This window comes from Papaver somniferum, chromosome 2, assembly GCF_003573695.1.
Source record: "Papaver somniferum cultivar HN1 chromosome 2, ASM357369v1, whole genome shotgun sequence".
In the NCBI taxonomy this organism is placed as follows: Eukaryota; Viridiplantae; Streptophyta; class Magnoliopsida; order Ranunculales; family Papaveraceae; genus Papaver; species Papaver somniferum.
In genome coordinates this window covers 168155533-168168983 of record NC_039359.1, presented here as the reverse complement: position 1 = coordinate 168168983, position 13451 = coordinate 168155533, and the positions used below count along the sequence as shown (strand labels likewise).

At 35.7% G+C, this 13451-nt stretch overlaps 1 protein-coding gene across 1 annotated transcript; it reads right to left on the bottom strand.

The window, feature by feature from the left end:
* Window positions 1-3738: 3738 nt before the first annotated feature.
* On the bottom strand, window positions 3739-7975 carry LOC113349725 (mechanosensitive ion channel protein 2, chloroplastic-like). Its single transcript, XM_026593756.1, has 13 exons — window positions 7585-7975; window positions 7426-7488; window positions 7057-7211; window positions 6836-6959; window positions 6636-6733; window positions 6416-6529; window positions 6244-6304; window positions 6011-6160; window positions 5824-5934; window positions 5550-5717; window positions 5333-5446; window positions 5052-5108; window positions 3739-4907 (listed from the first exon to the last, which is right to left on the bottom strand). The coding sequence occupies exons 1-13, from the start codon at window positions 7678-7680 to the stop codon at window positions 3984-3986; spliced, it is 2235 nt and encodes a 744-aa protein (XP_026449541.1). The 5' UTR covers window positions 7681-7975; the 3' UTR covers window positions 3739-3983.
* Window positions 7976-13451: the final 5476 nt, after the last annotated feature.

The following is a 13451-nucleotide window of genomic DNA, read 5'->3' as shown; positions in this document are numbered from 1 at the left end:
GCTTAGAATGAGTGTCATAAAGATTCCCATAATACCCTGGGAAAAGACAAGAGGGGCTATTGGCAGTGCTGATTATTGCATTGATATGGTTTAAGGAATAGTCCTTAATTTCTAAGGATATGTTGTTTTTTCGTATCAAAGCTAAACCACCAGCAGTGCCACTTGTCCCTCCAGGGTTAACAGGCCAAAAAAAATTTACACCTATCTCATGCATAGTTTTTTCAAACTTTTCATGATTTTGCTTGGTTTCAGAAAGGAAAACAATGCCAGGATTGAACTTATTGAGCATGTCATTAAGATATCTCTTAGCATCTCTAGTGCCTAAACCTTGACAATTCCAAGTTAGAGAAGTGAAGAATTGCCAAAAATAGGATACATTAGGATACTTGGAGATGAGTCTTCTAGTGATATGATCATAATAAGGAAAAATATTGGGAGTAACAATATAAGAGAAGTTTTGAGACTTTGGTAAAATAAAAAAATAAGGGTTGAAGGATAGTACCATTGTTCCTGTAGAAGAGCTATCCAAAATCCCATTAGCCATATTAATCTGAGAGTCTCCATCTGCTCCTGAGTATGCTCTGTGGGGTATTTGATTCTTTTGACAGTTGTTGTTTCGACATTGTTGTGTATGAGATACTCTTCATTGTATTGCTTTCTTTTGTAGTCTTTGGAGGGGTTACTGAAGTTTTTTTGGGTATTAGTGTCAGAATTTTCAAATAAATGATTTTTTTTCTTAGTTTCCAAGCCTCTCTTTTCTTCTTCTTAGCTTCAGCTTCCATATTTGCGTTAATCTGAGCCAAAGTTGGGAGGGTATTAAAAGGAAAGGTTTTTTGGGGGTTGTGATGGGTGGTTGGAAATATTTGCTCAGCAGCAGCAAGATCAGCAGCACAAGGTTCCTCATTTTCAGATCTTTTCTCAGTGTTCTTGTTTGAGTTAGTTCTTGCAGCGGCTTTCCAATTTGGCAGTTTTTTCTTGTAAGAGCCGACAATCTTTTTTACAAGGTCCATTATTTTGTTCTTGATTTGACAAGTTAGGACATCAGGGTATGGAGAGTTTGTGCCCTCAACATGAGAACTCTGAGCTCAAAAGATAATGGGACTATTAGAGGTAGAAGCAATGTTAGCAATTGACTTTTCAAGCTCCTTTCTCTTTGCATCCTTCAGTTTTGCTTCAAACTCAGCAGCTGCATCTGCATCAGAGTATTGCCTATGAATAACATCCTTACCATCTTGGAATTTTTTTTGTTGAGGGGTTATTGGGGGTGGAGCTGGTTGAGGTGTTTGTAGATGATGATAGTTAGGATTGTTTTGATTTAGATGGGATGGGCAGGGGGGCTTGGATGATCAAGAATTCTGCAGATTTTACAGAATTTGATGCCATTGAGAGCATAAGCACATTCCAGCCAATGAGAGAGAGTGGGGGTTTCAAAAGCTTCTATTCCAAACTTGAGAGATCTAGTTACATTGATTGTAACCTTTACTTCCATATTTTTTTCAAAGCTATCTCTTCCATAAGGCTTTTTTGAATCTTAGTATACTCCAATAGGCTTAACAATGTTTTTTATATCTGGGATGATGTGGGTTGGAATCCTCTTGATTAAGAGCCAGATCATTACCTTAGCAAATAGTTCTTCATCAATCAGATCTGGGCCTTGAGCAGGTACACCTACCAGAACCATGAGCTTATCGAATACCCCTCTAGTGCCTCCATTTCTCAAAGTTGCATAATCTTCTTCATGAGTGGTTCTGAGAATGTAGAAATTCCTTCTTCTATTCCAAAATTCAACCTCAATTCTGCTGACCATTTCCCAGTTAGCATTTATGAAATTGCTCACTTTGGAAGTTTGGAAACATATGTTGCTACACAGTTTACCAATGAAACACCCTTTCCAATCTTGAGGTTGTTTAGTTCTGATGTTGTCAGGGTTTAAGAACACTTTCAGAAATAAATCTTCAGGCATAGTTAGAGCAGAGTTCATTTGTTTTACAAGGTTGTCAATGTTGTGAGGGTTTGAGTTTGAAGATGAAGCCATTATTCTGTAGAGAAGGCACAAAATAATGAGGACTGGGTGGAGGTTATAATCACTTGTAACAATGTAGGTAAAGATATTTGTGGACAAGGTGAAGGAGAGGAGAATCTCTTTAATTTGAATTTCAGTCACGGGTGTCCTTTGCAGCTTATCTTGGTTTGAATAAAGTTTTGTCTTCATAGTAACGCCTGGTACCATGGTACTTGGATGTGATGTAGTCTTCTAACGAGTTGTTGCTTATTTCTTGGTCTTTTATGGCTAATGGCAGGATGGATAGAGACATGTCTTCAAAAAAGCATTTGTGTATTATAAAGTCAGCAGTATGGAAAACATAGATTAGTGAGTTTAAAGTTACCGTGATACTTTGTTTTCTAGTCATTGTATCTGTATTTGTAGACCAGGTGTACTTTGGTAAAGTGTTCAATGTTGTATTATGTCGAGCTGATTTTTCTAGTGAATGGGCCTAGCTAACACCGTGGCTTTATTTGTAGCCCGTTTAAGGATTTTTGCTCCGTATGTAATCGGATTTTCCTTTATCTGGACACTGATACAGGTATGTCGATCAGGATTATTCTCTTTGCATATCCAGTCTGTGGAGTTGCATGATCGTCATTTGTTGATGCCAAATGTGATTGAGTCCAATGGTTCAATCCCACCTGCCAATACCAGCACATGAGAAATTAGAAGGTTGAAGCGTGCGGAAATCAGTTTTCTGCAATATAGGCCATGATAGTCTATATGCGGGAAATTTGAAGCGACAATTATGGAGAAGAGATATATGAGAGGGAGAATAAATTTGTTTTGGGAACCGTCGCCATTTAATATCGGCACAAACGAAGTGTCAAAAGATTGAGTCTTTATAAGAGCCTGATCACTAGTTGCGGGGGTGAACCATTGAAATTCCTTTGCAATTCTTCCTCTGTGTCTTTTCCTGTGCATTCCCTCATGGCTGAAAATCAGAACAACGTTGATCGGAAGGGAAAACGGAAATTGATTGAGGTAGAAGATGAACCACAAATCCGTTTGCCTTATGGAGTAGCTTTCCCACAAGGTTGTGAGTCTCCCAATTTTCAACAAAACTTCGATTGGTATTTGAGAGATATGCAGCATAACATTGAAGTGAAGCTTGAAGAATGCTTTTAGCAAGAAAACCCACCAGGCGTTATACATGAGTTGTTGCTCGATTCTCCCGTAGATAGATTGATTCAATACTTCAAACACAATAAGCCTTCTCTTGTTCATCAGAGTACCAGCAACCCATTTCTCAGGCCTGGAGTTAGTATCGAGGAAGGAGGTTGTAGAATGCCTGGTGCTACTCATTCTATCGAAGATGGTCTTTCTGCTCCTACCGCTTCTGATAAACCCTTGCCGTCGTTGAAACCCAAACGAATGGTTCGAATGATGATGATTAGGTTTTGTATGCCTATCATCCCAAATTTGGTCCATTTGAAGTTCATGAGGGGGTGGCAATTATTGCGGATCGCTTTCTAATATGTGGGTTGAGTAGGGTTGGTTATCAATCTATTATTCTTCCTTCTGAGTCACGGTTCATGGTGCCTCGGAATGAAGAGTAGTTTGTTCGTCCCTCAGTGGGAGCAAAACGGGTAAATCTAAAATCTTCTCATCCGCACTCTTGTGAGACTTTTTATTTTTATATTATATATTTCCAACTCTTAATACATAAGGATACAAAAGAAAAAAAATACTAGTGAAACATTGACCTCTAGTCTTTTCCTTTAAAATTGTGAAAATACCAAAAGGGATCTCTACTGCCATGTAATTATATTTACATTCTTACTTTTTTATAAGAAAGTATACAAACTGCATTTTACAAAAAATAACACATTTTCTCTGTCTTTTTGTTTTGTTTTGTTTTTTTTGTTTTGATCAGAAATTTATTTCCTCTGTCAACATATATATAAAACTACTTAAAGCCACCTGATACGGTTGTCTATCTTTCTTGATCTCTCTGATCACCGCCAGATACGGTTGGGGGATTACCAACATTTTTGTCCTTCCCAGCGGATGAAGAATCGTTACCAGTGATAGAAGCTGCCAATTCCTTAGCATTTGCAGCTTTCTGAGATGAACTTTCCATTTCTTCCTCGATCGGTAGCATCTGCCTTGAGTCATCTAGTGCAACCCCAAGTACCATATTTTCTTCAAGACTAGGTCTAGATGGCGGGGCGACTGGCACTTTCTCACTTTCTTGCTTGTCAACTGAGTTAACCAAGGTTGTAGAATCACCCGATTCTTTAGAACCCAGATCCATTGAGACTTGACCATCTTCTTGTGATTCTGGCGATGTTCTCCCCGTTTTCACAGTTTCAGCCACACTAGGATGCTTGTTGGAGTTTTCTTTAACCTTAGATGGTGATAAGATTTTACTTTCTGATGATGATGATGGAACAACACCCTTGGAACTTGTCTTCAGGTCATGAATTGATGGTTTTGAGTCAACTGTGGAGCTGGAGGATTTATCCGTGAGATTGCTACTTACTTTAGTGTCAGATGGCATTGATGTAATTTCGTCATCTACCTTGTTGTCTGCCGCAATTGGGACCTTAATATCTGCATTACTAGTCATAGACACCGGAGTTTCTGCAGCAATAACCTCTTCTTCTTCTTCCCCTGCTGTACGTAATGGGCGAGCTTGAGCTTTCAGTTTTTCATCACCATTGACTTTAACTGAAGGTTCAATAAGTAGGTAGGGACGATCGACGGTAGAAGGTCTGGTACGAGTAAAGATCGTCTCTGAATAAGGAACGGCGTCCATGTCAGCATCCTTGTACATTTTGTGAACAGTACGAATGGGAGTCGCAAGACGCGCTCGGTGATGGCTAACAACTCTGAGAAGATCCAGTAATATAGCTTCCTAATAATCACCCAAAATTGACTAATTTTAGAGAGAGATATTAATTCACTACCTTATACATATCTACAAAATGAAACCCCGTATACACACTTTTCTGTAGGTTACTTGAAACTAGAGAGTAAAATGTAAACCTTTATAACTTACCTTCACACACAGGTACTCTTCAAAATGTGACGTCTTCACGAAGCAGGAAACCAGAATCTGAAACTCAAGCCAAGCAAATGAGTTGGTTTAGAAGTAAAATTTAATTAATACCCGTTTTAAAGAAAGATGATATGTCCTATTATTAGTGAGCCAAATCAAGAAGAGATTGATAACCACGGTTACTAAAACTTTCTTCAGAGACAACAATGTTACCTGTATGAAGTAAAGAAAAAGGCAACGGAAAATTTCAATCATTAAGAAACTCCAGAATAGAATCTTACCAGTAGAGCCTGATTTTCTGCATTAACATTGTCGAGGAACACTCTTCTATGTAATTTCTTATGCTCTACTTGAGGATTTTTGGCTAAGACCTTACGCATATCTGCTACAATAATCTACGTGCAAAAACAATTATATTAAACAAGTTTTTCTCGGAGTGGAAGGACATCTCTGGTTCTTTTATAGAAAGACGAATCGACACTATACATGCTTTCTCACATTTATCTTTTTGACATCCAGGTGACTAATGGCAAGGTGGGTTTTGATACGCCAGTGAGTCTTCTGACTGAGATTTCTTACAACGCTCACTGTAAACTTGTGGTTTGGAATATGAACTGCTTCACGGTCGTCCCCCCTTATAATTGTCGGTGACCACCAACCTACATGCTGAACCATTAGAACTGCAAATTAATAATGCGTAATTTCACCCCCAAATATGCAAGCGTTGACTTCTAAGATATGTCAGCGGAGAAAACAGAAAAGCAAAACAAACCTCAACAGTTCCAGAAACTTCATATCCTTGAATCTTGGTTTGGATCCATTCGTTCAGAACAAATGGTCGTGTTGCATGGATCATCACACTCGAGAGGAAGTTTGTGAATATCTGAGCACATTGGGAAGTATCTATCATTTGGAGTCAGCTGAAGATCCTTGTACCCAAAAGTAGTAACTTAATTTACCTCTCGACCAGCGAGTGTCAACAATACAGTACCAAGACCTCCAGCAGTAAGCCATTTCTGGGTAGAGAAACCGAGTAATTCAATGAATAAGGAAACAGAGGCAACCCATACTGCACTATATATAGCTTTCCCAGCAAACTGGAAACCCATCTGAAAAAAATAAGAAATAAGTCATGAGAAATTGACGAATGTCTAAATCATCTTAAATTGGTGATACCACAATAAGGACATACATTTCTTGAATCATTTGAGTCATTTGTCTCCCCAAATAATTTCTGTGTTTGTTGGATAAAGCTGTATTGAGAAAAATAAGTATGTTTAACAACATATATCAACCCATCAAAAAGAAAGCCATAAAATAAGAACATATTGATTATTATCTTCTAGAGTCATAAATCAAACCACCTTGATAGACAATATGCAACAGCCAATACTGTCGATAAAGATCTCACAAAAATCAAAAGACGGCGTTTTACAGCTTGGCTAGCAACTGTTGGCAGAACTAATGGATCCAGCGTCCTACAAGAAGTGACACGATAATATGTGAATAATTGATTAACTTTTTTGTGCCAGAAAAGCACTGAATACTTCATTCTTTCCATTTGAAAAGACAATGTTAGAACACCTGCATACAAGTGAAGCTCCAACCCAGAGCAGCAAAGGTTGAAGATAAGAGGTCATAACGTAATGTGTGCTACTCTTTTTCCAAATATTGTCACTCTTCTGCACAAAGTATTAAAAGAACAATGTGAGCCTAAAAAGGTGTTAAGATGGTAACAGGTAATAGTAAAAACTCATGACTGTTTAGATAGTAAAGATTAATACATGGAGGACAAAGTTCCTGCTATATCTCAAGAGTGGCTCCAGAAAATAAAAAGCAAAGGCAATGATACCAACTGCAGGAGCCAATTGAATCAACCACCGATTTCCAGTTGAAGAACCATACAATCTGTGGTTGAATAATTAAGTTTAAGAAAAAAACAGGTAGGAAAATTAACCTGATATCGGTAAACATAAAAAAGAACATTCATCAAAGAAAGAAATACCTTGTTAGAGCTGTAACAGCAGTTTTTAGAATCGGCGCATTCTCTAACCCAGGCACTAGGGAAGATCGGCACACGAAAATATTGTACTTTGAAGGTGAAAAAGGTAAGGGCTTGTGTTTAGTATCTAAAGGATGAAGACCAAAATCATCCAAGTGCTGGTTCAAACAAAAAATTCGTGTCATAGTCTTGAACTAAGTATATATACACAATTGATGGCGGCATATTTAATATAGGGATACGTATATTCTAATAAAAAAATTAAAAAATTGTTGTATGGAGGATTTGTTAGGTATTCTTTATTACCCAAAACTAAATTGCCTTGACATGCATAAACAGCATTACTTACAATTAAAAAGAAATTGGTATTACCGTATCGGCTGATGAAAGTGAGGAAACCTTTGAAAAATTCAATCCACCTCTTCCCACCACACTCTGGGATTCGACGAGATATGAGAGAAAGATAGGGTTAAAATCAATCAGAGAAAGCAAAATTCAAAATGAAATGAAACGAAGTAGCTAGTGGCATACCTTATATAAGTTGTTGTTAGTATATCCATGATACTTGTGAATTTCCAAATCATGGGAGAATTGGAAAGAAGTAGAAACAGCAAGCAATTGAAACATAACAATTGATTTAAAAAAAATTAAAATTCACTAGTAATAACACAATATCATTAGACTACAAGGAGTTATAAATCAAAATAGCTAACAACTTGAAATTTGTTGAAAACCCTGATTTAAAAGAAAAAATCGTATGTTAAGTTGCTTAGAAAGAAAGAACACTAGTCAAGAGATTCAAGACCAGTGGTGTGGAAATATGATGAGGATGATAAAGTTGGGTAGAGTGGGTAGCTATTCAAGACTAGTTTGTTACATCCGCGTAAGAAAAACAGTAACCAGATGTCGCATGTCTTGTAAGCTGGCACGTGAAAACATAAATGAGAAGCACTTTGGAAATGGTTAGATATTTAAGAGTTTGAATTATGATATTCTGCGATAAAAAGTAAGTTTGATGTTGCAATGATGAATTTAGATTTGACGCACGTGGACCTCGATTTTCCTTGGTGCCGGAACTTTACGTAAGGGTATTTGAGTAACTATCGATTACGTGGAGAAAATGAAGTAGATAAGATATACACAAAAGAGACGACCTTTAGCCCTTTAGTTTTGGAAGAGAACTAGGACTGATTTGCTTGCCGATTATAGGAATCTGACTTGGTTGAACTTGAATTACCGGAGGAGCCAACAACTAAAAGTCTTAGGAGTTTTATGTTGGAATTGTAATCGAGGAAAGTTCAAACCAATAATAAATGGGGAATTATCCTTTGGTCATTTTTCAGGTGGTCCTAAAATTATTTGGTTCAGTTGGAAATAACGTTTTCTGTTTGGTCTATAATTAAAAAATATATAGTGAACAAAAATACCCTTCATGTTTGGTTTATAATTTGAAAATATAGAATGGGAAAAAATACCCTTCTGCGTCGATTTCCTACTTATTTTCTTGTAGCAATTCATTCCGTTTGATGAACTATCATGCTTTTCTTAGATTTGAGTTCATTCTGTTTCATGAAAACTCTACACTATTATATTCAATACTGCATAACAAGAACTTTCTACTTCAAAAATAAAAGAAATGAATTATGACATCAACAAATCTGCGCCAGAGTTCATTCTTAAAAAGGAATGCACAACAGAAAAATTGTTATTATGAACAAAAAACAGAGTTCATTCTTTTAAATGAACAACTAATCAAACGTCATTATTATGAACAAAAATAAGAGTCCATTCTTTTAAATGAACACAGAACAAAAACAAAACTAATCAAACCTAGAACACAACTCATTCTTTCTAATGAACACCTAATCAAACTTCATTATTATGAACAAAAATCAGAGTTCATTCTTTCGAATGAACACCTAGTAAAACCACACTAAGTCAAATGTGAAAACAAAGTTAATTCTTTCAAATGAACACAGAGCAAAAGCTTCATTATTTTGACAAAAAAAAATTCACCATTTCGAATGAACACACAACAAAACTTCCACTATTATGAACAAAAACAAGAGTTCATTCTTTCAAATGAACACAAAATAAAACTTCCACTATTATGAACAAAAACAAGAGTTTATTCTTTCAAATGAACATAAAACAAAACTTCCACTATTATGAACAAAAACAAGAGTTCATTCTTTCAAATGAAGACCTGATAAAACCTATAAGAAAACAAAGTTTATTCTTTCAAATGAACAGCTAATAAAGCCAAACTAAATAAAATATAAAAATAAAGTTCATTCTTTCACAACAGAAATTCCATTGTTATAAAAAAGAAACAGAGTTCATTCTTTCGAATGAACACCCAATAAAACGAAACCAAATCAAATATTGAAAAAAAAATCATTCTTTCAAATGAACACAGAGCAAAAACTTCATTATTATGACAAAAAAAAACAGAGTTCATTCTTTAAAATGAACACAAAAACAAGAACAAACCTTCAACAATAGCAGATCAATGTTCAACACAAACTTCAACAACAGTAGCCGCAGAGAAGAAACTCGAAAATCTTCATCATCTTCGTCGTCTTCATCATCTATGTAAATCAAAAACCCTAGAAACAACGGAAGAGAAGAAATATTTTCATCATCGTCTTCATCATCACCATAAAAAACCTTCAAAAACAGCCGATCAATCTTCAACAGCAGCAACAACAGAAAAGAAACTCGGAAATATTCGTCATCTTCATCATCTCCGTAAACCAATAAACCTGGACAAACGGAAGAAGATGAATTATTTTCATCATCGTCGTCGTCATCATCATCATCGTCATCATCATGTTGTCTTCATCAACGAAAAGAAGAAGAAACAGGGATAGAAAGTATATCTGAAAACATGAAGAGAGAGAAAACAAATCTGAAATTGATTCCCTTTTCTCTTAATAATTGAGTATATATATGGTCTCAAAAGGGTATTTCTTCCACTATCAGAAGATAATTACATCATTGATGACATCATCCCGCATGCGTATTGTCTACCTAGGTTCAAATAATAATTTTTATGACCAAACAGTAATATATATTTTAAAAAAGGACCAAACAGACAGTTGACAAGGTCAACAGGACAAAACTCACATTATTGTATTATTCCTAGCGCTATATAGTAGTTTCTACAAAATAAATTTGAAGTTAATATTTTGATAACATGTTCCTCTTATCAAACTCCTATCAAAGATGAACATAACTCGAGATATCAAAGTTAACCATCTACCTATTTTAATTTCAACCATTAATTTTTAATGGTTGATTTTCAAAATAGTAGACTGCGGTGTTATACATCTCGGATTATTTATTTTTTTGTAAAATTGTCGTGTTTTACAAGAAAAATATATCACCAAACTATTAGCTTCAAGTTCATTGTTGTTTGTACTCTAAGGAAACATTGGTGCAATTCTTGTAATATAGTGTCCAAATAAGATTTTCCATGGTACCTCCCTCGTCATAATTTAAACCAAATTGAACAGTGTTTTATAATTCAATTAAAAACGAGTATAACCTGAAAAAAAATCGTCATCTATCAGTTTTAATTTCAAAACAGGTTAAAATGTCGGCTAGGTTTAATTCTCATAGTGTACCTTTTTTTTTGTATAAATGTAGATGACGCATATTTCAATAAAAATAGTCGATGTGCTTGTCGTGCAACATTTGATCATTCGTTATCTTTTAGATAAGAATCAAATTTCTTTATTTAAAATCATTATCATTTGGATTTTGTAAAAAAATATTGTCGACATTGTGAAATGGTACGTGATGTGATTTGTAGATAGTGGTAAAAGTGGTTCGATTCTCAGACTTGCGAAGGATAAAATATAGACTTAAATTCTAAAACTAAAATAGAAAACTCACTAATAATTATAGCAAACACTGACAAAGTTGATATCAATATTAAAAGACAACTGAGGCTAAGATTCCACTATTTTTTCAAGTTCAAAGTGATTTAATCCAATCTTTATATTTATGCAATTTTCTCATTCAATTTGATTCTAAAACATTGCAACAAATAGATTTTCAAAAGCAATAATTGTAAATATCAAGTATGAAGCATCAAAAGTCTATAAACTAAGAATACTTCATCAAAATAGATCACAATCACTCAAGTAAAAATCATATTCAATTATAGCTTAAGGCAAATAATCATAATCATAATTGCAATAAATAGATGAAATAGAATATACCACTTCTTGTTGGAAAAATAGCTTCCTCTATCGCCTCAGCAATGGGGTTTAGCTCCTCATATTAATCACTTGCTCAAAATACATGTTTGTTGCTCAAAAGTTGATTGAATAGAGAAGAAGGTATGAAGCAGCGTGTTTGTAACAGATTTAATTGTTACAAAACGCACTGATACAGTAAGCAGTGTTACAAAGAAATACTAACAGTAATAGTTGTTGGCAAATTGTTACAGTTTGAAAGAAAAGGTGACGGTTCTCTGTTCTTCTTCTTCCTCTCGACTGCAACTCGGCTATTCTTCTCTGTGAATTTTTCTTAGCTCTGTTCAGTTTCTAAACTTCCCCAAAGTATGCGTAACCCTTCTATGACCTATCCGAACACCTTTTATACTGCTCAGAAACCTAAAAATTCCGATAAAAATTCTCTCTTTCTTTTCGTGCAAGTCACGGAAATAATCTTCTCTACCGACTTGTTTACGCGTTTCCGAGCTTTCCAAATCATCCCAAACTCTCTATTAGGTAAGTAGCTATCTCCGGAAATATTATCTCCGGTTTAATCTCCCTGAAACTTCAAAAATCAGGCCAGCAGAGACCCGTCTGTAACTTCACCTCTGTTTTTATCCAACTCGAAATCTAGCCCAATTCAATCCATTCCAGCGCTCATACCAAGCATGTTATGCTAAATCACGTCCATCCCAACAAATTCCCGCGATTGAATCTCCCTAAAACAGCCTAGAAATCCAACCCTAACTCTGGTATGCAAACTGGTTTTTTTCCAGCCAATTTTTTCTTTTGAATTTTGAGAAGAAAGTGGTCTCCCCCTATCCAGAGTGGGGGTGCGAATAGTAGATGCCCTTCAGGGATACCCTTAGTAATTAGGTTGCCCCTTATCCATGGTGAGAGTCCGAATAGCAAATGTCCTCCGGGGGTGCCCCGCACAACTTTTCGAGCCGATTTTTCCAAAAATGTTTATTGGCCAAAAACACCTACACACACATAAAACACCGTAATAAGTACAAAAATGAGCACTATCAATTATAGAATCGAGACAAATTAGACACAAAAATGTGTCTATCAAATACCTCCAAACTTATTATTTGCTAGTCCTCGAGCAAAGATAAAATCCTAACTCACTGACGCAGGCATCGTCGATTGCATTTAGCGTATGCAATAAGCCTTTAAACCCCTAGGTGGCCCTAGTGGCCGAGTTATAGTCTCGGGAGGGCTTACCAGAGGTATACCCACAAAACCTTTATACTCCAGACCCTAGCTATCTACGCAGAATCTTGGAAAGCACTAAAGAATCTCCTTGGTTGGCATATTTATTGACTACAGGAAGAAATACCCTGATGCGAAATTCCAATTGTTGTACAAGAGTTTGCACTCAAGCATACTAAAATTCATATAAAGTGACAGAGCTCTACTCAGATAGTTGCACTATGAACATCAATATTCGGAGTCAAAACAATCACATGGATAGATTAAGAGATGGATATAGAAAAACGTAGATGGTTTTGATGTTTAATAAGTGAACGGTGTTTCCCATATCTGTCTGAAGGCCTCCGCCAAAATGAACCTATCCTAATGGATTGAGATACTAGTCTGACTAATATAAACATACTGGCATATACAAGGGAACCAGTGATCGATTCCTAATTCTAGTTCAACACAACTGGCATATACAAGGGAACCAGTGGTCGATTTTATTCACTGAATTATTTTTTTCAGCTTTTTCGTTTCATTCATTTTTTTTTGATCCGTTTGGTCTAATTGGTCTGGTCTTTTTTTTCTTTTTTTTTTGTAACTCAATCACTCTAATTCACCCTAGCATTGATAACAACTTGAATCGTGGGCCCCACCTATCACTTAGAGAAACATGGTTTAAAAACAAAATAAAATAAAAATAGAAGTGAAAAGGACTCAACGAGATATGGTGAAACTATCATGTTACTTCTAACACCTGAGTTCTGTACTTTTATGAATAGACTCTTCTAGATGTTTCCATCTAATCATATTGGTTCCTCAACTCCTACGATCAAAATGCTTCCATCCACTTAGATTAGTTAGTGCAATCCTCAATAGGCATAAATTTCTAGGTTCTGGAGTTTATTTATTCACTAAAAAGTTTCTCCCATACCCCCAAACTTAAATCTAACATTGTCCTCAATGTTCTAA